Source organism: Zingiber officinale, chromosome 11B, assembly GCF_018446385.1.
Source record: "Zingiber officinale cultivar Zhangliang chromosome 11B, Zo_v1.1, whole genome shotgun sequence".
Classification (NCBI taxonomy): Eukaryota; Viridiplantae; Streptophyta; class Magnoliopsida; order Zingiberales; family Zingiberaceae; genus Zingiber; species Zingiber officinale.
This window is the reverse complement of record NC_056007.1, coordinates 82,866,398-82,891,018: the sequence shown is the minus strand read 5'-3', so window position 1 is coordinate 82,891,018 and position 24,621 is coordinate 82,866,398. Positions and strand designations below refer to the sequence as shown.

General features: G+C 41.3%; 4 protein-coding genes across 6 annotated transcripts; 3 read left to right on the top strand and 1 right to left on the bottom strand.

Annotated features, from left to right (window-relative positions):
• The first annotated feature begins 730 nt into the window (after window positions 1-730).
• Window positions 731-15,302, top strand: LOC122034325 (MICOS complex subunit MIC60-like). 3 transcript variants are annotated; one of them, XM_042593527.1, is made up of 12 exons: window positions 731-933; window positions 1,078-1,138; window positions 7,112-7,780; window positions 9,067-9,162; window positions 9,339-9,461; window positions 10,062-10,139; window positions 11,270-11,362; window positions 11,442-11,561; window positions 11,728-11,805; window positions 13,549-13,728; window positions 14,498-14,599; window positions 14,741-15,302. In XM_042593527.1, exons 1-12 carry the CDS (start codon window positions 923-925, stop codon window positions 14,966-14,968), a joined length of 1,839 nt encoding a protein of 612 aa, XP_042449461.1. In that variant the 5' UTR covers window positions 731-922; the 3' UTR covers window positions 14,969-15,302. The 3 variants fall into 3 exon arrangements, with proteins under 3 accessions (XP_042449461.1, XP_042449460.1, XP_042449459.1); XM_042593526.1 differs by having other exon boundaries at window positions 732-933; window positions 7,115-7,780; window positions 9,067-9,204; XM_042593525.1 differs by having other exon boundaries at window positions 732-933; window positions 9,067-9,204.
• Window positions 15,303-15,952: 650 nt separating this feature from the next.
• On the top strand, window positions 15,953-17,068 carry LOC122034463 (chlorophyll a-b binding protein CP24 10A, chloroplastic-like). Its single transcript, XM_042593725.1, has 2 exons — window positions 15,953-16,255; window positions 16,350-17,068. Exons 1-2 carry the CDS (start codon window positions 16,035-16,037, stop codon window positions 16,897-16,899), a joined length of 771 nt encoding a protein of 256 aa, XP_042449659.1. The 5' UTR covers window positions 15,953-16,034; the 3' UTR covers window positions 16,900-17,068.
• LOC122034462 (pentatricopeptide repeat-containing protein At1g74600, chloroplastic-like) lies at window positions 16,938-20,220 on the bottom strand. Its single transcript, XM_042593724.1, has 2 exons — window positions 17,689-20,220; window positions 16,938-17,486 (listed from the first exon to the last, which is right to left on the bottom strand). Exon 1 carries the CDS (start codon window positions 20,170-20,172, stop codon window positions 17,854-17,856), a length of 2,319 nt encoding a protein of 772 aa, XP_042449658.1. The 5' UTR covers window positions 20,173-20,220; the 3' UTR covers window positions 16,938-17,486; window positions 17,689-17,853.
• On the top strand, window positions 20,171-23,495 carry LOC122034099 (type I inositol polyphosphate 5-phosphatase 5-like). Its single transcript, XM_042593227.1, has 8 exons — window positions 20,171-20,293; window positions 21,320-21,404; window positions 21,662-21,860; window positions 21,948-22,467; window positions 22,550-22,746; window positions 22,835-22,943; window positions 23,021-23,169; window positions 23,264-23,495. Exons 1-8 carry the CDS (start codon window positions 20,171-20,173, stop codon window positions 23,493-23,495), a joined length of 1,614 nt encoding a protein of 537 aa, XP_042449161.1.
• The last annotated feature ends 1,126 nt before the right edge of the window (window positions 23,496-24,621 follow it).

Here is a 24,621-nt window from a genome sequence, read left to right as displayed (position 1 = left end):
ATAGATGATCAAGTATTACAAATTATTCAAACACACCAAACATAACTTACCTTAGATGAGATTTGGACCTTCACTACATAGAGATTGATCCATTTTATATCATGAGAGGTGAGCATTCGATTAATTTGGTACATAAATTAATCGAAAATTGATTTAGTGTTGGCTAACCAAATCCAATCAAAGTTTTACTAAAACTGAATTAACCGAATTAGTTATTTCAGTTAACACCGAATTAACTAAATTTGTTTAAAATAATAATAAAAAGAATTTATACAAAATTAATCGAATTAATCCGAATTAACCGAATACTTACCCTACTACCATCGCACCATAGGCGGGCTCAATTAACTTTTATCTGATCCATTTAGACCTTTTGCTCAAAATATGATGGTTTGCCCTTAGCACAGGGCTATGGTGTAATGGTAGAATATTAAGTTGTCACCTACACTTTTGCGATTTAATTCCTAGCTATGACGTATTTGTAGAGATTTGTCCTTCAAATGAAGCGTAAAATTATGTGATATTGAGCTTCTAGATCATCTGTTACGGACGTTTCTTAATTTATCGAGTGATTGATGAAAAATTTACGTGGAACTAGAGGATTACCTCATGTTCGGGTGATCGGTTTGTTTTTTTTTACAAGACATGGTGGTTTGATTTTGGAAATTTTAAACTTCAGAGGGGTTTTCTGAAGAAACGATAAAATTAGGCTTCCAGTCCTCCTGCTAACCCGTGTTGTTCTATTCTTCATTTTCCCGATTTCGGGACCAATCTCTCCTCCCACCGCGTTTCGCCGCCTCTTTTCCCTTCCTCATCACTGCGAAAACCGTCTGACAATTCCTTGCGATCGACATCCTCAGCGTTTCATCAGGCCGATTGATACTTTAATTACGGTGACCTAAGGCTCGGTATCGTTGCCGTGATGTTGCGAAGGTACTTCATTTTTTTTGGTTGTTGAAGAAGACTATCTTCGTCAAGTTCTCTTCTAGGATGCGTATTTTGTTTGATATTCCTCTTCGGTCACTTGCTTGAATCCACCATTTTTCATAGTTTTTTAATGACATTGTACCGATGCAGGTGCTTTTGTGAGATCTCTTCGCATCAAGCCATCTGTAGGATACGACCGATCTTGTCTCAGGTATGCATGCACCTCTCCTCGAAATTGATCTCTAGTAGCTTCCGTTCTTCTAGTTGAGTTATAATGTTTATGAGGATAGGTTAGGTTTCGACTTTGTACAAAATATTTGCTATTTCTGTGAAACACAAAACTTGATTTACTTTTAACCTGGTAAGTTTGTTTCTTTAAGTTAATTTTGAAGTTAAAATTCCTTTTACAATTTCTGCATTGACCAAGTGCGACCCATTTGGAACTTGTTATTGAAATTCTTTATACCTACATTACCAGAAGAGTTGTGACAAATACAGTATCTCTAGTTGATGAGTATGTATACAACATGAATTTTCTATTTGTTTTTGTTGTGCCCTGAGCAACTCTTACCCTCTCCGCCTCCTTTTTGCGGAAGAAGATGAGAGAGACGAAATAGAATTGATCACAACAAGGCAACCAAGGAATCCCACATAGGAGAACTGCGAAGAAACCAAGAACGAGAAAGAAACAAAAAGAAGAGACAACGGAGGATTACTGTGGTTTGGCAATGTGCTTACTCCACAAAACGGTCGAATCTTTATTAGAATTCTCTCTACATCTTCATAGAGTTACAATGATCCCATAGTTATAGTGTTCAAATGCTTACATGATATTCCGGATCGAAAATACTGAAAAAATCCTGAAATCTAGGTTTTCTGTTGCCTCTCGGATGCAACATGGTCCGACCGTGCCTCCTGGGCACAATCGTGTCGGGCCGTGGGAAGCCTCCAGAACCGGACATGGTGCAGCCGTGCCTGGCCGTGTCGTTTCTCCAGAACCGAACACAACCATGTTCAGGAATCATGCCAGTGCCTGGGCATGCCAAACCTCCTGAACCGGGCACGACCGTGCCATGTGCGGTGGGCACGATCGTACCTAGCCATGCCCCTTTCTCCTTTCTTCCGTGACGGTCTTCGTGTCGTCCTCCACTTAGATATGAGTCACTTGGCAACCATCTCCACTTTGGCGAATATCCACCCATTCGAAGAACACGAGTATTTGAGCAAAACTCCACTTGGAACTCTGGGTTTGAACTTCCTCTAGCATCTAGAGACATGGATCAAATTCAAGCAATGCTTGATTTTCTTTGCGATCACTGGCTTCGTCAATATGTCTGCAATATTGGTTATAGTGTGAATCTTCTCAAGTTGAATTTCCCAGGAAGCAATTAACTCTGATCTTGTGAAACCTCATATCAATGTGCTTAATTCTCACATGACACACTTGATTCTTCGTCAAATAGATATCACTTTGACTATCGCATAACAATTTGACTCCGTCTTGCTGATAGCCCCTTTCACTGAGCAACCGTGTAAGCCATAAAGCTTCCTTCGCTGCTTTAGCTCTAGCTTTGTAGTCCGACTTCGTAGTGGACAATACAACAATAGATTGTATCATAGACTTCCAACAGATAGATCCTCCCGTCATAGTGAACACGTATCCTGTAGTAGACCTGTAGTCATCTAAATCTCCTGTATAGTTTGCATCTATGTGATCTTCCGATTGTCTACATGCTATAATCAATTGCATTTCTCAAGTATTTGAAAATCTATTTCATCCCAATGTTGTTGACTAGGATTTAAGAGAAACTTGCTCACCATACTAATCGCTTGCTCCAAATCAAGTCTCGTGCAAACCATAACATACATCAGACAACCAACCAACTGTACTGACATAAGGAGCTTTTGACATCTCTTGGATTTCCTCATCCATTTTTTTTGGCACTGTGTACCAGATAACTTGAAGTGATGCACTAAGGGTGTGCTCACCGGCTTTGCATTTTTCATGTTGAACCTATCAAGAACCTTCTCCATATAGTTACGTTGAGACAACCATAATCTCCTTGTAGCTCTATCCCTGTGAATCTCTATTCCAAGAATCTTCTTGGCCTTGCCCAAATCCTTTATGTCAAATTCCTTGCTCAACACCCTCTTCAATTTATCGACCTCTTTCATCTTCTTCGCAACAATCAGCATGCCATCTACATATAGTAGTAAGGAAGCCAGTGATTCATCTTCAAGGCTCTTCACATATATACAACATTCATACTCACATCTTCTATAGCCGTTTTGAACCATGTATTAATTAAAATGCTTCTACCATTACCTAGGAGATTATTTCAATTCATAGAGCTATTTCTTCAACTCGCAAACCAACTGCTCTTGTCCAGGCTGACTAAATCCCTCAGCTTGTGACATAAAAATTGGCTCCTCCAAATTACCATGAAGAATTGTTGTCTTCACATCCATTTGCTTCAGTTGCAAATCGTGATGTGCCACCAAAGCTAACACCACACTGATTGACGTATGTCTCACCACTGGAGAGAAAATCTCATCATACTTAATCCCCTTCCTCAGTGAATATTCCTTTGCTATCAAACGAGCCTTGAATTTCACTTCTCCCTCTGACATTACTTCCTTTTTCTTGAATACCCACTTACACACTATAGCTCATTTTCCCTTAGAAAGTTCCACTAGATCCCATGTTTGATTCTCATGCAGCAACTCTATCTCCTTCGTCATAGCACCCATCCACTTGTCATTCTCATGTGTATCGCCTCCTAAAGAGATTAGGGTCTGCACTAGTAGTGATAAGTGCATAAGATACCAAGTCTTTGAATCCGTATATAGTGGGTGGCTTTACGACTCATCTCATTCTGCCTTCAGCTATAGTGCGATGCTCCATGTGTCCTGAGATTGAATCATTACAGTCATGAGTCTCTAGTTTCACTAGCATGATATCTTTTTCCTTGTTACTATGTGGTGTTTCCTTTCCTTCTTTCTAAGTACGCTGTAGCGTGACCTTATCAAATGCCACATCTTTACTAATCATGACCTTATTTGTCTTAGGATCTCAAAGCTTAAAGGTTTTAACTCCTTTTTGATATCCTAGAAAAATACACTCTTCACATTCAGTTTTGATCTTTCCTCACTAGATATGTGCATATGCATATAGGCTGGACATCCAAATACTCGAAGATGAGAGTAATCAACTAGATTTCCTGTCTACACCTCCTCTAAAACTTTGCTTTCTAGTGCTGCTCTTGGTGATCTATTAATCAAATAACTCGCCATGTTAACCGCTTCAGCCCAGAAATTCTTTGTCAACCCTGTATTGAGTCTGAGACACCTTGTCTTCTCAATGATTTTCCTGTGCAACCTTTCTACCATACCGTTATGTTGAGGTGTATTACGAACTGAGAAGTGTCTCATAACCCCATGCTGCTCACAAAGCTCCTGAAACTTTGAATTCGTGTATTTAGTCCCATTGTCTAACCTAAGACATTTATCTTCCTTCCGGTCTGGTTCTCCAGTTCAGTTTTCCATAATTTTAATTTCGCAAAAGTTTTTGACTTGTGATACATGAAGTATACCCCGACCTTTCGTGAGTAATCATCAGTAAAACTCATAAAATACAAGTACCCTCCATATGATGCTACATTGGCTGGTCCCTAAAGATCCATATGTACGTAGTCTAGAATCTCCTTCTTCTTGTGTGTTGTCATCTTGAATTGTAGTTTACTCTATTTTTCAAGAACTCGGAATTTTTAGAATTCAAACTTGCACATCTTAATGCCCTTCAACATATCTCTCTTGTGAAGTTCCAGCATCCCATGTCCGCTCATGTGTTCTAACGGCATATGCCGTACTATTTAATTCAAACTCCACTGAGGCGACTCCACCTACAACTGTAGTCTCTATCAACTTGTAGATATTCCTACTAACTTTTTTCCTTTCGTCACCGTCAGAGCTCCTTTGCTGACTTTTATCACTCCACTTGTAATGCAGCTAATGCCATACAGTGTGTCTAGTGAGATCAAATTATTTCTTAGATCTAGTATGTGTCTGACATCATATAGGTTCTTACCACACCATAAAATATTTTGATTCTGACATTCCCTATGTCGATGACTTTTTAAGATCCATCATTCCCTATTAACACTAAACCAGAATCATCTGTCCTATAGAGTCTAAAATCTATTCATTCGTCAGCTCTGAACTTGACATAACTGATATCTTATCTCCGTCATTGCTCTCTGAATTTTCCACTTCAACTATGTCGACTTTGCTGAACTATCTTTGTTCTCTGCAACATGTTTCTTTATCTCTAGACAATATCTTTTCATATGACCTCTGCACTTCTAGCACGTGATCATCTTCTTCCTCCTCGACCTGGAACGAGCTTTGTTGTCGTTACCCGATCTATACCAAGTTTTGCTCCTACCACACTCTTGGTTACTATGCACTACAAGTCCTCCCTCGTACGTAGGAGATGAAGTTAGAGAATACAGCAACATCAGCGCCTTGCCTTCTTCCTTGCTCTTTACATCAACCTGCTTCAAATTGCTCGCAAATGTTGAATACGTTGATGTGCTGACTTAGATCGGTTCCCTCTGTCATCTTCAGCCTGAATAATTGTTTCTTAAGATACAACTTGTTTGTCAATGACTTTAACATGTACTGACTTTCTAGCTTTTGCCAAACTACCACCGGTGACTTCTCATCCATGACGTATATCACATCATTCGTAAGACAAAGTCCGATTGTTGCAACTGCCTTCGCCTGAAGCTCCTCTAAATCTGACATTTTCATACTTTCCGGTTTCCTTTCTTCTAAAGCCTTCATCATGCCTTATCGCACCAACAACTCCTTGACCCTCCTCTGCCACAATCGCCACAATCTAAAGTTTCCAGTTCCGTCAAACTTCACCGTATCAAACTTCGTAGAAGATGTCCCTGACCTGTTGAGAATAATCAAAACTTGGCTTTGATACCAATTATTGTGCCTTAGCTACTCTTACCCTATCCACCTCCTTTTTGCAGAAGAAGAGGAGGAGAGGCGAAATAGAATCGATCACAGCAAAGCAATGAAGGAATCTCATGCAAGAGAACTGAGAAGAAAACCAAGAATGAGAAAGAAACAAGAAGAAAAGACAATGGAGGATTACCATGATTCGGCGATGTGCCTACTCCACAAAACGGCTAAAGCTTTATTAGAATTATCTCTATATCTTCATAGGGTTACAATGATCCCATATTTATAGTGCCCAGAACCTTACATGATATTCCGGACCGAAAATACTAAAAAAGCCCCGAAATCGAGGTTTCCTGGATGCAACATGGTTTGATTGTGCCTCTTGGGCACGACTGTGTCGGGCCGTGGGAAGCCTCTAGAATCGGACACGGTGTGACCATGCCTGGTCATGCCTGGCCGTGTTGTTTCTCTAGAATCGGATATGGCCAGGCCATGTTCGGGAAGCACGCCCGTGCCTGGGTGTGTGGGCACGGCTGTGCCCCTTTTTTCCTTTCTTCCGTGATGGTCTTTGTGTCGTCCTTCGCTCGGATACGAGTCACCTGTCAACAGTTTTGTTCCTATCTTTTTTTCCTGCTTTGTTTCTGGTATTGCCACTACGAGCTCTAGTATTGGGAATAACCTAGATAGAATATGTGGGATATCAATTTCTTTATATGGTGACTTCATCTATTGGAGCATTTATGAGAAGGTTTAGATGTGCTCATTTTTTTAATTCATTCTGTCATATAGAAGAAAAAAAAAAGTAAAAAACCAAAAAATTTTGGTCAGTCCATAAACAAGCCGTCAATGTGCTATGTGGATACTCAATATTTCCATCCACAACTCAACAAGGTAAAAAGATCAACTCAAATCATAAAGGAGCAAATTTACCAACACCATTTTATCTAAAGATTACAAGATAATTTGAAATCGAGGGGCTCTTTGATGAGCGAAATTGTAAAATAGTTTGTTTGACTGTTTCTTTGGTGTATTTGGGAGTGTTAATCTGTGCTTTTAATATATTATATTACATTATTGTATTTGGATCCTTGGTTCTAGGAGCATACTCATGAAAGTTGGTTTTTGACAATTAGCAATTATAGTGAGTTCTTAACTCTTTAGCCTTCATTCCTGATTGCTAGTACTAACCATTACCATTTCCTTATGTTAGCAGACATCATTCTACCTTTCATCAAGAAAACAGTTCTCAGGTGCTGCTAAGGAGAATTCTTCACAGAAACCTGCTCCTGCAGAAAATGATTCTAATTCTACAAGCTATATCTCAAAACTTGTCTTTGGAAGTATGGCTGTTGGGGCTGTTGCAATGGCAGCTTATAAAGCTGACTTGCTGGGCATTCAAGTGATGGAGGAACGAGCTTCTCATGATGCCACTATACTGAACGAGGCTAAAACTCCTAAAGACTTGGAGCAGTCAGTTGATCAAGCCATTGCTCCAATTAACAGTGAATCAACCATGTTGGAACCTGAAGTGGATATTGTTGACAAAAGTGATGAACCTCAAAGCCAGGAAATTGAGATTAAAACAGAAGCAATTGCGGTTTCAGTACCTGGAGAGGAAATACTTCATTTAAAAGAAAATGAACCAGAAGAAGTTGATTCTAAAGAACCATCTGAAAAGATTGTTTCAGTCACCAATGAGCAAGTATCTGTTTCTGAGAAATCACCTGAAGATGCAAAGTTGGATGACATATTGGCCCAAACAGAAGTGAGTGTGGAACAGACCAAGGTAAATGCTACTTCAGAAGAAACCATAGGATTAGAAAATGTACAAGTCTCTGAAGAAGCTGGTTTAATGGAAGTTCCTCCAAAGATGGTAGAGGTATGATCTTTTTCAGTTAATATTCGTAATGCACTAGTGCTGATTATGGGTAGTTCTTATTTTTTACTTAACATATCAGAGGGACCCATAAATTAGTTAGTATGAAAGGATTGTGTGTAGTTAAACTACGAAATCTGTTGTAATACTGATATTCACTAATAAAACCTGGTTGATGTTGCTGAGTAGATAGTTTAGTACCACACAGGATTCTGTTGATCAGCAGAGAACTCGCATGGGAAGGTAACCTTGAGTGAAAAGAGATGTACATGTGTGAGGCAACATCCAGCAGAAGGCAACATTAGGAAGAGTGAAGGAATAAACAAGGCATGCAAGAGTAGAGCAGAAAAAAAGTGAAAGAAAAGGAGGAAAGCCATCCCCCAACCAGGATTGAAGAAGAAATCCTAGAATTTAAAAAGACTACTTATTCCTAGAATTTCTTGCTCTAATAACAAGTCGAAAGTGATAGAGCAATATTATTGAATTTAAAAGGACTACTTATTCTCACATATACAATTATACAACATGATAACTAATACAAAATTATCCCATGTGAGACTAAATTATTTATTCTAGTTTCTAACAACATCCAACTGTTTAGTTTTTATGCATGTTTATCTTCTAAATCTCTTGTAGTTTAGTAAGCTATATTGTCAATAATTTGGAATAGAATTTTCTTTACCATGATATTTAACATAATGGTCTATATTGAAAAGGCTATTTATCTTTGTTAATGTCTTAATAAACTAAATAAAACGGGAAGCATACTGACATTTAACTCTGACAGAGGGCCATCTTGTAATGTACTGGCATGAATATGTGCATTTTTTAGTATATGAGCTGGCATAGTAGCATGTACAGAGGGCCATCTTGTAATGTACTAGCATGAATATGTGCATTTTTCAGTATATGAGCTGACATAGCAGCATGTAACACATAATGGAGTCACGCCAATATTTTATGCTGTTACTGCAATAGTTTGCTAAAATTAAATGCAAGAGCAATTATTGATTAAGAAAAACAAAAATTGAACACTTAAAATACTCAATTTCCACACACTATTTACATTTTACATCCACTAAATGCAATATTGATCTCTTTGAGTCTGAAATTATTCTGACTTCCCTGTTTAGTTTTGGTTATTTTCCTAGAAATCAAATATTTTTTTAACCCTAAATGTGATAATATTCCATGAATGCTAGAAAACAATGGATTAATAGTATCATATGATTTGAATGTATCTTTTCTTTTGGCCTGCACATGTTCATCTGCTCTGTTGGTATATCCAGCTAGATTATGCAGATGCTGAGAAAGAGACACCAAAACCCCTCTCTGAGTCGTATTTGTTACAAGATGAACAGAGCATTGACATTTCCAGTGAAAAGGTGAATAATGATGCTGCTGGAAGGTCTTCTACTAGTAAAGAGGTTATTTAAGCTTAGTTTTGTGTTTCTTTATTCATGTCAAGGTTGTTTTTTTTCTCCTGAGTCCTGACAAAGTGTTACCTGATTTTATTCTCTTATGATTGATGTCTTTTTTTCATGATACTGAACATCCAAAGGATAAGAGAACTCCTGAAGATGAAAAAAAAATATTTGACCTAATAGAAGTTATCCATGCTGCTGAAAAAAAGCAAGCTGAATCAGATGCCTCCATCTTTGCTGAGGAAAAAAGAATCCTGAAGGTTGGCTTTTGATATCAACTCAATGTCATTGAGGAAGTTCCCTCCTTAATATGTGTTTTGTTTAATGAATTTTTAAATGGCCATATCAAGACATTTAGAGAAAAATGAAACATATGTTCTAAGTAGATCTGATATATCAGAACATTTTAATCCTCTACCAAGTATCTGTTTGCCAATTAGATAAAGTGAGCATAACCATCTGGACCATTTATATAGCTTGTAGTTGCCATTAAGGAAGAAAACAAGTTAATTTAAAGCTCATGCTCTTACTCATCTTTATCTTAGATTAGTGATTTGGATCGTGGCATTCTACACATTGGTTTCTCCATATATTGCAATTTTTCCACGGGCAGAGTTGTGTTAAAAAAAATGTAGTTAATGATAAATATACTTTTTAAATCTACAGAGGAAGTGTTTGTAGAGTTTCAAGCTGACTTATATATATCGTCTTTTGTCCTTATCTACACAATTGAAGCTATTTAATATATTTTGGAAATGACTTCGCTATCATATGAGTAGCTTACAAGCAACAATTCTTATGTTTAAGCTTTCGGTTGAAAAATCTTAAATGTTCATTCTCCTCATTTATCTTGATCTCAGGAGAAGTATGAAAAGGAACTAAAGGATGCTAGGGCACGAGAACTGATGTATGCAGAAGAGGCTGCAATTTTGGACAAGGTTTACACACTACTTGTGTATGTTTCTATAATAATGTCATTTAGCTAGTGTGATTAGCTCCTCAGTCAATAGTCAGTAGTTCTTGTTCTTCTTCCCTACTGTATAAATTTTAACTCCACTATTTGATTTTGGAATCCTTACTCTAAACTTGGTGCTTTGACTTCCATTTGGATGCGTATTCTATGGTTGGACTTTTTTTTAATCTATTCTTATTACTGAGTTGTATTCAAATAATTAGTCAGTTAATTTGTTTATTGACAAAATAGATTTTTTTTCATCATGCATTAATGTAGTGACTGTATGGCTTAAAGTGCATTTTTCATGATTTTCCCATTTACAAGTGCAAGGGAATAAAACTATGAGTTGTACATATGTACATTAGCGATCTCTAATCAGAAATAAAAGCTCCATAAGGAGCTTATTGTAATTTGTACCTACTAGGTCAGCGTCTTTAACTAAGCTCATTGCTTCTATTGCATGCATGACTGAAAGTTTCTTGCAAGTCCGTATCTCTGTACGGTCTACCTTTTCCCCCATGTTCTGATGGAAGTTTCTTGTGTCAGCTAGTAATAGGTATTTGTTTTCCAGTTAAAAAATGGAGGATTTGCAGCTAAATTGCATAGATGTTGAAATTCATTGCAATCTTGATTGTTCATCTACTCATAAAGGTTTAGGTCCTTCGGATATTCACATGCACAAGTAATGCAAAGATGCAATGCAATTGATGCCAGTTGCTAGCAGACCCTTGAATGGTAAAATTGGTTTACTGAGTTGAGACTCTATAGTTGAATCTAAATATTGGATTATTTTCACATATGATATTTGGTAAAGGAGAATAATTCTAACCTGAGGTCCTGCTTGATTTTGTTCTTTTTATCAAGTTTGGTATTGTACAAAATGGATTGGCTTGAGCTCAACTAGTGTCATCAAAATTATCTGTAGTACTTTGTGTACTATCTTTGATGTATAATATTCTAGTCAATTACATGCTGATTAAAAATTCAAGTTGGATAGACATGCTTAATAATTTGGGTAACTTATCAATTAAGTCTGAAGATGATGATTCACTTGATTGATATGCTTTCTGCATTTCATTGGAAACAATCTCTTCATTTCTGCACTATTTTCAGGAATTAAGCAAAGTGAAGACAAAAGCAGCAGCTGCAATCAAATCAATTGAGGAAAAAGCTGAAAACAATCTTCGGGGAGAATTACAGAGAAAGGTTCAGCTGGAACAACAACCACATGCCGACAACACTTTTATGCTTTTTGTTCAAATTCTAAGGTCAACACTCTTTGCAGGATGAGGAATTTGATATGCAGCTTAAGAAAGTTACAGAGCTAGCAAAAGTAGAATTAGCTGCAGCTATTGCAAAGGAGAAATCATCTCAGATAGAAAAAATTGCTGAAGCAAACTTAAATGTAGGATATTTTATCAGCATTCATCATTCTTATTGTCTACATTATATGGCTATTTATTGTACAGATAAGTTGCTGTGGTACACCAAATGTCCTTTATAAACAACAATATTATTTGACATAAGAGTAACACTGTTTTTCAGTTGATTTACATGCTTTTTTTTGACAGATAAACGCGTTGTGCTTAGCGTTCTATGCAAGATCTGAAGAAGCACGCCAGACTCATTCAATTCACAAGCTTGCTTTGGTGGGTTCCCCAGCTTTTTTTGCTATCCTTTCCTTTAAACCTCTGGGCAAATGAAACTTCATATAAAAAATAGGCAACATAAGTCTCACTTAAATCAGTTTCTAGCTAGGATTGCATTGTTTTGCAGAATATCAAATATGAGCCACAACGTAAGATCAAAGACATTATTTTCACTAGGTCTCACACAGCACATTTGTATGCTGATTTTTCTCTTGTGATTTTTCTTTACCAAAAGTTTATGTGAAATGCATAATACAACTCTGAACCAAACCACTATGAAAAACATAAATCTGGCTGACTTTAGAGATGCAATTGTAGGATCGAGACGTGCTAGGGGAGGGGGGTTGAATAGCACTCGCGGCTTTTTTTGATTTTTTGGAAAACATAGAATAAATGCAGCGGAAATAGTAAGCAAAATAGCGGAAGTAAAACAATCGCTAACACGTGTTGGTTTTACTTGGTTCGGAGTCTTTGACGACTCCTACTCCGAGGCTCGCGATTGTCGATCGCTTTCGTTGGGCAATTCATTATTAATTCGGAAAATCTTTACAAAGATGAGTACAATAGATTGATGGTTTAAGTACTATAATTGAAAATATACCGACGACTTTTAAGGATCTGGAAAGTTATGCTTTCGGTTGTCTGAGTCACGTCACGGAGTAGCAAGATCGTCCTTGGAGCAACGACACATAGGAGAAAGGATGCGAAAATGAAGTGTGTCTAAGCCTTTGGTTGAGCACACCTTTTATGGGCTGTTGAAGGCGCCTTCAACCCCATTAAAGGCGCCTCCAGCTTTGCAACTTATCCCCAGCTTCTCGTGTCGATAAGCTCTGCAGCCTGCGTTGTTTATCCATCCGAAAGCGCCTTCAAGGCATCGAAGGCGCCTTCCATCCCAGCTCCAAGGCGCCTCCCTGCCTCTCCGCGCGAGCCTTCAGCCAAGGTGCTCGAGGCACCTCCAACCTCACTAGAGGCGCCTTGAGCACTATTCATTTGAGCTTATTTTGTGCTTTTCACTCCCTGCAAGCCATGTTATTTCAAAATACAATACATACCATGTAAGACAAAGTTAGCACAATAAAATGTGAATAATAGAACTTCTTGAGAGTCTCCGGATTGTCCGGTTCCGACTTTCGGATTTCTCGAAAATCCTAGGTCGAACTGACGCTTACTGTTCCCTCAACGAGGAACGCGTCCTCACCTACTCCTCTCAGGAGAGTTTACCTTTTGCCATGCCGATCCTCCAGACCATCTGGACTTTTGCTCAGCGTCCGAGACGTCAGGACTTCATGTTGAATGTATGAACCCTGATCCGTCCAGTCTTCCACCTAGTGTCTGTGGCCCCGGGATTTTCACCTAGAGTCCTTAACTCTAAGATTTTTCCCAATGTCCTCGACCCGCCAAGACTTTGCCCACTTCGTTGCCTAACCGCAGCTAGGACTTTCCATAACCTAGGTTACCTCCCCTAGGACCTAAGGTTATCTTTCCTTAGGGTTTTCCACCTGCCTAGAATCCACTAAGACTTTTACCTAAGAACACTTAGGACTTCCTTGCAAGCTGAGTCACACTTGTTAGATAATAAGACATCTTAACTTTTGAACCATTTTCCATTATCAAAACTCAGGTTTGATCATCTGGTGCTCCCGGCACCAACAGTAATTTATGCTACTTCTTTTCAAAAACTTAGGTGTTTCAAAGCATAATTTAAAGTTTACATGTTTTTGCTAATTATTTCTGATCATACAGGGAACACTTGCTTTAGAAGATGCTCTATCTAGAGGATTGCCAATTCAATCTGAGGTTGTTGCATTGCTTAAGTCGCTTGAAGGCATTGATAAAGATTCACTTTTACAAGTGGCACTTTCATCCCTTCCAGAAGAAATATTGGATAATGGAGCAAACACTCAGATGCAACTAAATGAAAAGGCAAGCGAAAGATCCTATTCTTATTGTGTTTGAGAGTCATTGTCTTTGTTTATAATTCTGTGATGGTTTTCAGCTTTTAATTATCAGTTTCGAGTGTACAAACTAATTTTTAACAGCCTTACTGTTGGAAAATAGTACTGTCATTTTCATTATTGTATTTAGAATCCACTGCTCTCACCATGCGAACCTGCATTATGATTCTGCCTACCCTGTAAATTTTGTGTTCCAGTTGAATATTTTCATTTCCAGAAGCAATATTGTACCATACAGCTAGACTACTTATTCTTGTTTGTCATAAGATGCTATAACATTTACATTGTTCTTGACGTGTAAGATTAGTTTGTGTTGTTCCGTCTTGGTGCCATTTGCACTCTTACTCTAAACTTTTTCCTAGACCTAGATGAATATTGGAGAGGGGGTTGCTGTTTACCATGTTTAGACAGTCTATAGACTGTTGATGTTTTGACCTGTTTTGATGTTATATACTTTTGTATAAGCTTGCTACCAATTCTAGTGGGTTAATCTCAAGTTCAGCTGAGACAGTTTGTTTCAAATTTCTAGTTATGTTTATCCAGATTGTAAGTTATTAAGCTGTTAATCTGTACAGTTTCAGTATTAATAAAATTGTGTCCATCTAATGACTACTTGTTTACACACTGTTGAAGCTCCTTACAATAGTAGTCAACTGTTAACTATGAAGATGATACCTTTTTCGTATTCTGCCTTTCTAGAACATTGTATTACTTTTCTGAGTTCTCTTTCGTCGCAGTTTGAGTCCCTCAAGGGCATCTTGCGACATTTCAGCCTTATTCCAGCCGGTGGTGGTGGTATCCTTGCTCATCTTGTGGCTGACATTGCATCTTCATTAAAGGTCATCCTCATATTAAACTTCAAATGCTGATTTGTGATGATTTGATCTATCACACTTAAAATCAGACATCATTTTATTCGTCTGGAACCAGTAATACCTTAGTAACTTAAAGAATGCGCCTGCTCTTATTTGTTTCATCAGATGAAAGAACAGTCTGGAGATGGAATTGAGTCTATCATCAGTAGAGTTGAGAACCTGTTGGTGGATGGCAATTTCACAGAAGCAGCAGATGTCTTGGAAGAAGGGGTTCATGGCAGTGAAGCCAAAGAAGTTGTTGCTGAATGGGCGAGACATGCAAGGAACCGTGCTGTTGCTGAGCAAGCCCTGTCTCTTCTTCACTCATATGCTCTGTCTGTCACGTTTTCCTAGTTTTGACATGGTTTATTCCACTACGATTTCAAGAGGTATCCTTGTTCTGATCCCTACCCGACGCAAATTACTCTTGAAGCTACCAATTTGTTGGTATGAACATATAAACCTGTCAGCCTAGGTTTTCTCATTGAGCCAGGCACCATAACACTCAAAATAAAAGAGAAGCGATTTTTGTATGAGATCTCTTGTATGGGCTCTCGACCATTTTGTAGCAGTTTATAGCTCAAAAACATCCCAATTATAAAAGTACAAGTACACATGTTACATGTATTCTATTATCTGAGGTTGTACGACCTGAAATTTCACTTACATGATAATTGATTTTGATCAATCCAAAAGAAGAGAATCTCTTGCTCTCGGAAGCTGGTGTATGAGTTGATTGATTGGAGGGATTTTGTGGTTGATTCATCAAGTCATCAGTGCGGTAAATATTGATCTTTTGTTTGAAATATGTATGCTGTTAACTATAGTTTAGGTTTGTAATGAGATGTGCTATCAATGTAGCAAAGGTGATAACTCTCACCTTGAGGGCTTTATAGAACTGCCCTATGCAATCTAGAAGGGACATAAATAACGTGGGATTTCATCCAATAACTGTGCTTGAGGAAAGATTAAGTGATCCACAATGTATTTTATATACATTGAGAATCGAGCTCATGATCTATTACAATAACACGTGTAAGTGCTAATTGCGTGTGAAAATTACTTGTCACTAAAGAAACGACCTGAGTCGCACATCAATACAGCAAATGAGACCGACGAGATGGCCCGAAAAAATCAACTGACCTATTAAGAGAGATACGCGTGGCCAACACATATATCGATCTAATTTGATAAATTTCAAGGTGAACAAAAAACTAGAGGCCCATATCCACGTTTGAGGTAGAGGGATCCGCGTCAGCAGATTAAGCAGCTCCTTTCCAAGTTCCCCATTGGTCAGTAATCTATCCTCTTTCCAATCCCGGATCTCCCTTAGATTGGGAGCCGTCTCCACTCACTAATTACCCCTCGCGCATCCACGCCCCTCAGCTGAACAGACCAATTCATCAAAGCAGCAGCAGCAATGGCCATGGCTTCCACCTCTGCCGCGGTCGTCCTCCAAGGCCTGTCCACCCCCTTCCTCTCCGGCTCCCGGACTCTCCTCAACGCCACAATCGGCGGGAGGTCCTCCGCGGCTTCGTCTCGTCGGCTCATCGTCGTCGCGGCCGCCGCCCCCAAGAAGTCATGGCTCCCCGGCGTCAAGGCCGGTGGCAACTTAGTCGACCCAGAGTGGCTCGATGGCTCGTATGCCCTTCACTTTCTTTCTGTATAGTCATCGTCAAGAATTAGGGATTTGTCGAAAAATCAAATCTTTTCTGCCGTGTGATGATGAGTGCAGGTTGCCGGGGGACTACGGGTTCGATCCGCTGGGGCTGGGGAAGGACCCCGCGTTCCTGAAGTGGTACAGGGAGGCGGAGCTGATCCACGGGCGGTGGGCCATGGCGGCGGTGGTGGGCATCTTCGTGGGGCAGGCGTGGAGCGGCGTGCCGTGGTTCGAGGCCGGCGCTGACCCGGGCGCCATCGCGCCTTTCTCCTTCGGCACCCTCCTCGGTACCCAGCTCCTCCTCATGGGGTGGGTCGAATCCAAGCGGTGGGTCGACTTCTTCAACCCGGACTCGCAGTCCGTGGAGTGGGCCACGCCATGGTCGCGAACCGCCGAGAACTTCGCCAATGCCACGGGCGAACAGGGCTACCCCGGCGGTAAGTTCTTCGACCCCCTCGGCCTCGCCGGCACCATCAAGGACGGCGAGTACGTGCCCGACTTCGAGAAGCTGGAGCGGCTCAAGCTGGCCGAGATCAAGCACGCCAGGATCGCCATGCTTGCCATGCTCATATTCTACTTTGAGGCCGGACAGGGCAAGACCCCACTTGGTGCACTGGGATTGTAAGTTGTAAACCATAAGACTTGAACAAATGTATTAATCTACCCTACTGTATCATCGTTGTCATAATTGTGTCATTTCTAGAGGTACTTAAGGCGGCAGCAGTTAGTCGTCTATAAAAGATCTTGTAGAATTAATGCTGTGAGTTGATTATGTGATTGAGTTACAGGCACTATTTATTTGTGTTTCAAACCTATGTTCAAAGAACAAAAACATAGTGCTTCCCGATTTATCAAGCCGATAGTAAATTTTCATAGGATCAGATCGGTCACCTCCTGAATTAGTCAGTATAAGCTGGATAATTGATGCCAGCAAATTAGAAGTTTGGGCTTAAACATTTGTGGCACATTAGTATTTAATTCAAGAAAATCTCTGTTTAACATTATTCTCAACACCATATATTCATGCCCAAATATATATATATAAAGAAAAATCTCTGTTTAACAGCAATGAACATGGCCTGGCACTATTAGGTTTGGGAGAAGCATCTCACCATGAGTTATCAGTTGCATGGATCAGTCAGTGGAGAGACACTAAAAAGCTAGTGAAACCATCACCAAATGTCTTCTGTGCTTCTGCTTCACCTGATGAATCTGCATACAAAGTGACAGGGTCGATTAACATCAATATTTAAACCTACACAATCAATGGAGATTATTGCCGATTGAAAGAGTACACGATGGAGAATTTTGCAAAGTTAATGGACATGTTAGATTATTGTAAATATGATATAGATAGCCAATCGTTTCTTAGGGGTATGTTACTGAAAATTTACTTTCAGCAATCTGAGCTTACCCTTAAGCTACAAGGCTCGGCCTTATCAAGAAAGGATAAAGGTCAAGGCTCTGCGTTGATGCATTTCAACATCTAATGATGATCTAACTGATTTATGTCCAACCTTATAGAGGAAAAACAAAGTGATTCTTCTTTTGAGTTTGGAGTGCCGATTAGTTATACTGTTTAGGTTACACTCCAGCCAGGTTCCTTCTTTAGTCTAGTTCCCTTCATTGGGCTTCTTATCATAGTAACATGTTCCCAATCTCCTAACTCAGCAGATATATTCGACAAAGAAACAAGAGTTGCAGAATCTTGAGGTTCCAGTTCAAGAATTTTCTTTGCAGCCAAATTTCCTAACTGAATATCTCCATGGAGTTTACAACCACCGAGCAATGTGCTCCATACCAGTAGATCAGGTTTGAAAGGCATCATACTGATAAAACTTGCCGCTTCTTTGAGCCTTCCAGAACGACCAAGTAAATCAACCATACAAGCAAAGTGATGTGATTCTGGTCTAATCCCATAATCAGAGCTCATAGAGTTGAAAAGGCGAAAGCCTTCTTCCACTAAACCATTACGACTACAGGCAGACAAGACGCTAACAAATGTCACAAGATCAGGCCTGACCCCATTTTCTTTCATCAGTCGAAACATTTCAAGAGCTTGAATGCCATTCCCATGCCGAGCATATGCATCAACTATGGATGTCCACATGACTACATCAGGGTCTTCAGTCTCATTAAAAATTCTACAAGAATCGTCAATTCTACCAATTTTTGCATATAGTGTCAATAATGCACTACTGACCAATATACAAGAAATAGTGTTTCTTTTAATTGACAGAGCATGCAATTGCTCACCGATACTTGGTCTCCACAAATTTGTACAAACTCTAAGAAGGGATGAGCATGCATATTGATCAACCTCAAAGCCAGCACTAACTAAGCATGGAAGTTCCATAAGTGCTTCCTCACTATAACCATTTGAAGCAAAGCCTGAGACTAAGGAAGACCACATTATCTGGTCTTTTGGTGAGACTCCATCAAAGACTTGTTTGGCTAATGCTGGTCTTTTGCATTGCAAATACATTGAGACTAGCGCACTACCAAGAGGTGGATCAACGAGGAACCCATTACGAAGAGCATATCCATGAAGTTCCTTTCCTTTGGTCAAGGAATATTCACCATGGCAAGCCATAAGAATGGAAGATATAGTCATGTTATCTGGTATAACCTTTTCCTCCATCATGTCCCTGAACAACTGGAATGCTTCATCTGTGTGACCATATCCTACAAAACCAGAAATCATAGATGTAAAAGAAATTCTGTCTTTCTCCTTTATGGTCATAAAAAATTGATAGCTTTCTTCTAGGCTACCACATTTGGAATACATGGTAAAAAGTGCGTTTCCAAGAAGAATATCATGGACGCCCCCAAATTTTATAGCATATGAGTGTATTTGCCTTCCAAAATCAACATGGTCAACTATACTTAGGATGCAAGAGCAGCAATTCTTGTCAGGTTTAAGACCTTCACTAAACATCCAGCAGAAGAGCTGCATTGATCTCATCAAGCATTTGTTTTCCGCAAGGCTGCAGACCAAAGCTGACCAAGTGGAAGCACTTTGCACTGTACCTGTCTCTTCAAAAACCCTATTGACATACGTAATATATCCAAATTTCCCATATGTTCTGAGCAACGCATCTTTTACCTCAAAATCAACATGCAAGCCTTTCTTCATAATCAAGCAATGTACTTGGTCTGTCTCCATTGCCGTAGAGGATTTAGAGCAGGCAAGTAGTACACTTGTCAGAGTAAACTTGTTAATCTCAACGCCTGAAGACAACATTTGTTTGAAAAGTAACAATGCATCTACGAACTCACCCTTCTGGACAAAACCAGAAATAACTGCTGTCCAAGTAACCACATTGCGGATTGCTATGGACGAGAATTGCCGCATGGCCGCATCCATAACTCCACATTTCACATACATGTCGACGATCGCCGTGGCAACAAACACATCAGCAACAGCATCATTCTTAATCGCCCAACCATGTGCAGCTTCACCTGCTTCTAGTTTCCCAGAAGAAGCACACGCACATAAGATACTTGACAACGTAAAAGGATTTGGATTGCAAAAGTCCACCATCAGACGGAAAAGATCCAATGCCAAGTAAATCTCGCCATTTCGCACTGCACCAGTGATGATCATGTTCCAACACACGACATTTCTGGCGGCACCCTGCCATAATACCCCTAGAGCATCGTCTAGACGACCATGCGCGGAGAAGATGTCAATGAGCCTGGAACAAACGTATCCATCTGAACAAAACCCGTCTTTGATCACTAAAGCATAGAGCTGCTCGGCCAAACCAAGGTTCAGGGAGGTAGCACAGGCCGAGACCGCATGCCTGTATGTGAATTGATCGGGACGCAAACCTGAAGAGCGCATGCGGCAGAAGCCCGCGATAGAGCTGTCCCGCTGGGGCATTTCGTCGAACATGCACCGAGCGTCCCGCACGCCGCCAGAAGTGCAGCTCTTGCCAGAAGGAGGATTCGCTGCATGGATATCTGAGTTCGAGGCGGCGGCAGGGGCCCCAGGCGCCGTGCTGGTGGACAGCAGCGTATGAATATGTGCGCGGAGAACGGAAGCACAGATTGGGAAGGGCGATGGAGGAGGATGTGCCGCGTGGATTTGGAGGCGGAGAAGGTTATTCAAGATACTAGGAGAAATCCAAACGAGATGGGAAGCAAACGGGAGTAGATTTCGCATCGCTGTGTTCCTGCTCCGCGACGCCTACATCTTGTTCGACACTTTCTCTCAATGGCCAAACGCTCAACTAATCACCCGCTGTCAGTCATATTAGCTATGACTCAGTTCGCATTCCCAGTCCCACTCGACCTCATCTGTGTCAATTCGATGTTGGCCAGTCTCTCTGTTACTCCTTTGTTCGTGCCGATATTGATGCAGTCACCCACGTTTTTAGGAAAGTGGAACGAAAACAAATCTCAACCGTGTCAACCTGGTATAATACTTTGCGAACATGTTTCAATCGATCCAAATTAAGTAGTATTTGATTAAAAAAAAGTTGTTATTTATCAATCAACCAGAGTGATTGAACCTTTGAGGCAGTTAAACCCAGAAATTGCAGAGACCGGGTCATATCTTTGTCAAGATTAGGAGCCTAAAAATTGCATGCATTGGCTAATCTGTTCTCCCCCAACGACACCCAAAAAACATAGAGACGCCAGAATGGCAGAGGAAGAGTAGTAGGAGTTGGTCCTTAATTCCTACCTCCTCCTCTTCTTCTTTGTTCCCAGTTCCCTCTCATCCATCCATCATCCATTTCTCTCTATTTCTCGCATGTTTCTAGTTGATCATCATCCCCAACAATTCATCTCATTCTCCTCCTCTGAGCTCCACATGATATCCCTCAATCGAGGCACGGGCAACGGCTGACCCTGCGACGGCCCCAATGTGTTTCTGAATTGGATGTCATTCGACGAGCCTCCCTCGGACGACATGACTAAGTCCAGATTCCTCGACGACTCTGCCAGGAATGATAAAAAGAAAAAAGTATGCCGTATCTCTTTTATTTTTCATTGTTCTCTCATTTTGATCAATCGATCTTTCATTTCTTGTTTGGTAGTCCATTTTGCCAAGCATTTTCAGTAGAAAAGGGAAAACTAAGAGAAACTCCGACGGTGACCTCCCAAGAACAGAGATCGTCTTCGGTAATTAAAGAACCTTTTTTTTCTTCTTGAATTTGACTTTTGTATTCTTTTTTTTTTCATCCCACTTATAACTTGTTGGGGTTTTGGAATTCAAAAGACTTGGAGAGCAGCTACATCTCGAGGAGAAGATTTCCGGAAGCGTACCCTGTTGCAAGAAAAATTCTATCAGGTGGCTAACGTGAAACCATGCGTGCTTTTGATGGATTCAACTTTGAATCAGAATCTATAAACTCATCATGGATTTCTCTAAACTTTAGGCAGACGCACAAACTCAAGAATAGAAGGGCTCAACCTATCTATTTTAGAGAGGCACAGAAGGAGAGCTGCTGTTCGTCGAACTGAGGAGTACAGTATATTTGTGGGGACATGGAATGTAGGAGGAAGGCCCCCAAACAATGACCTCAACCTTGAAGACCTTCTCCGCGTAGAAGGATCCTCTGACATCTACGTTCTTGGGTAATAATTCAACTATATATCCTTTTTTTTTTTTAAGATTTACTCAACGATGAATTTGATCGATTGCTAATGTGTTTGATTCGTCAGGTTTCAGGAAATAGTTCCTTTGAATGCAGGGAACGTGTTGGTGATCGAGGACAACGAGCCCGCCGCCAAATGGCTGGCGCTCATCGGCCAGGCGCTCAATAACAAGACTAGATACGATAACAAGGAGATCTCAAAGTCGAGCAGTGGCCTCTTCTTCCAGAAGCCATCGCTGAAGGTCCTCAGCAAAAACTACCGCGCCACTGGCGCCGCACTCGTCAAGGCCTGCAACTGCAAGTACGAGCCCGGCGACGCAGGGGGGCGGATGGAGAGGAAGATGAGTGAGTACTTCATCGACGACTCGGGCTCTGACGACGAGTTCGGATGCTACTCGACGTCGTCCCAGTTGGTGTGGCCGGAAGTCCGAGGCACCGCCGGGCAAGCGGATTACTGCCTCATCGCGAGCAAGCAGATGGTGGGCATTTTCCTGTCGGTGTGGGTGAGGAACGAGCTGGCGCAGCACATCGGCCACCTCCGGGTCGACACCGTCGGCAGAGGAATCATGGGATGCCTCGGGAACAAGGTGCAAATTTGAGCTTTTGAAACTGATAAGCAGCTGCTTAATTGAAGCACAGCTGAAGCTCATCGAGTGTGAAAAAAAACAGGGATGCGTTGCGCTGAGCATGTCGTTGCACAGAACGACCTTTTGCTTTGTGTGCAGCCACTTGACTTCCGGCCAGAAGGAGGGCGACGAGCTGAAGAGGAACGCCGACGTCGCCGACATCCTTAAGAGCGCGCAGTTCCCCAAAATTTGCAAGATCCCCGGAAGTCGAAAAATGCCCGAGAAAATCCTCGATCATGAGTATGCAACTTCAATTCATTAATCCTTTTTCAACTCGAAATTTTCATCGTCGGAGCGAATGATTTTTTATCAACGAACGTATGATCAGTCGCGTTGTGTGGTTTGGTGACTTGAACTACCGGATTGCACTGCGCTACGAGGACGCAAAAACACTGCTCGAGGATAATAATTGGGATGCTCTGCTAGGAAGGGATCAGGTAATAGGACTAAATTGAATTAACAAATAAATACATTAATCAATGATTCTTGTTCTCGATAAATTAACTGATCGCAGCTGAAGATGGAGAGAGAAGCAGGAAAGGTGTTTGATGGATGGAAGGAGGGCAACATCTACTTTGCTCCTACTTACAAGTACGCGCAAAACTCGGATGCCTACTCAGGGGAGACCACCAAATCCAAGAAGAAGCGTAGAACACCGGCATGGTATTTGAAAAAGAGAGGGAAAAAATTGGGTGATTAAATAACGAAATGCAAGTAAATAATTGAAACTTATATAATTATTAATTTTAAAATATAGGTGCGATAGGATCCTGTGGCACGGGAATGGCATAGAACAGCTGCAGTACAGGAGAGGGGAGTCGAGATTTTCCGATCACAGGCCGGTTTGTGCAGTGTTCAGGGCTCAGGTGGAGGCGAGCAGCAAAGGCGGCGGCGGCGACGCCTTATGCCGAAAGGGATTTTCCGGCGTCTACTCGAGGATGCCTCTCCACGATATCATACCACGAAGGCACAGCTTCTACGAGTGCTAGGAAACCAACGCTTTATGCGAATTATGTTTATGCGGAGATTCATTAATAACTGTGGTGGGTTGCTCTGTTGGTATGATCCATACTGAATATAATGAGATTATTAATTGTTTACTCCGAAAATTATAACTGATCTCGTCCGGAAGCTGATCCAGATCGTCGGATAAGGTAGATGAGATGTTGACGAAGTCGTAGCGTCCCGGAGGGAGATGTGCTGAGATGACTCTGGTGTTGACCAAGTCTTCGGAAGTCCTCTGGTCAACGCTACCTGCAGCCAGTGACCGAGTTGACCCGGCCCCCGGTACCCCGATGCTCGAGGCGGATCCAACGAATATATGAGTACAAGACTAAGCCATAAAATAATGAAATGCGTATAAAGAATATGAACGGAGAACGTACCCTGGCCCAGGGGGGCGCCCTCGGATGGGACGCGACTTGAGTTGTCGCGACCCGGAAGAGTAGATGACTCCGATCAAGCTGGAGAGCTGGATCTGGCGACTAGAAGCAGAACGCGGAACGGGCCCGGAAGACGAGCTGTAGGTCGAGATATAATACATGCACGCGCGCGAAGGAGGAAGAAGAAGAGAGGTGGACGGCTCCGACGAGGAGTTGAGCACAAGGGAGAGAAGGGGAGAAGAGGTGGAGGTCGCTGGCCGGTGTAGGTGCCGGCTAGGAGCCTGGGAAGGAGGAAAGGGCTGGCTTCTCTGCCGGCAGCGCTGCGAGGAAGAGAAAAGGAGCAGTAGCGTCGCATCGGCCCGGTGGTGAAGTCGCGAGGAGGAAGGAAAAGAGAGGAGGCCGGCGGCCGGCGTCGTCGCCGGCAAGGAGCTCGAGAGGGAGAAGCAGGTGGTGGCGGCGCAAATCCACCAACGCACGAACCCCCCTTGCATGCTACAGTGCATCCTCACTTAAAGCCCTAGTTAGCGAAAAGACCTAAATACCCTCCTTCTTTCCCCTTATTTCTTCTCTACCCCCCTCCTATCATATCTGTATCACAAGCCTCCCCCTCAAGTCTAGTCGAAGGAGGCGCAAGTCCGACTGACTAGACCCATCCAAACAAAAAACAGAATCGCTACTGAATGCATAGTCATATCGCAGGTCTGTCATATAACGTCGAACGAGTAGCTGTGGC

Bases quoted from the DNA above. Each gene is read 5' to 3' on its own strand.
- LOC122034325 (XM_042593525.1), top strand. The intron at 1,139-7,111 runs GTATGCATGCAC...TCCTTATGTTAG, and splicing joins TACGACCGATCTTGTCTCAG to CAGACATCATTCTACCTTTC. The intron at 7,781-9,066 runs GTATGATCTTTT...TGGTATATCCAG, and splicing joins TTCCTCCAAAGATGGTAGAG to CTAGATTATGCAGATGCTGA.
- LOC122034463 (XM_042593725.1), top strand. From the start codon at position 16,035: ATGGCCATGGCTTCCACCTCTGCCGCGGTCGTCCTCCAAGGCCTGTCC. The intron at 16,256-16,349 runs GTATGCCCTTCA...TGATGAGTGCAG, and splicing joins CCAGAGTGGCTCGATGGCTC to GTTGCCGGGGGACTACGGGT.
- LOC122034099 (XM_042593227.1), top strand. From the start codon at position 20,171: ATGCACCGAGCGTCCCGCACGCCGCCAGAAGTGCAGCTCTTGCCAGAA. The intron at 22,468-22,549 runs GTGCAAATTTGA...GAAAAAAAACAG, and splicing joins TGGGATGCCTCGGGAACAAG to GGATGCGTTGCGCTGAGCAT. The intron at 22,747-22,834 runs GTATGCAACTTC...ACGTATGATCAG, and splicing joins GAGAAAATCCTCGATCATGA to TCGCGTTGTGTGGTTTGGTG.
- LOC122034462 (XM_042593724.1), bottom strand. From the start codon at position 20,172: ATGTTCGACGAAATGCCCCAGCGGGACAGCTCTATCGCGGGCTTCTGC.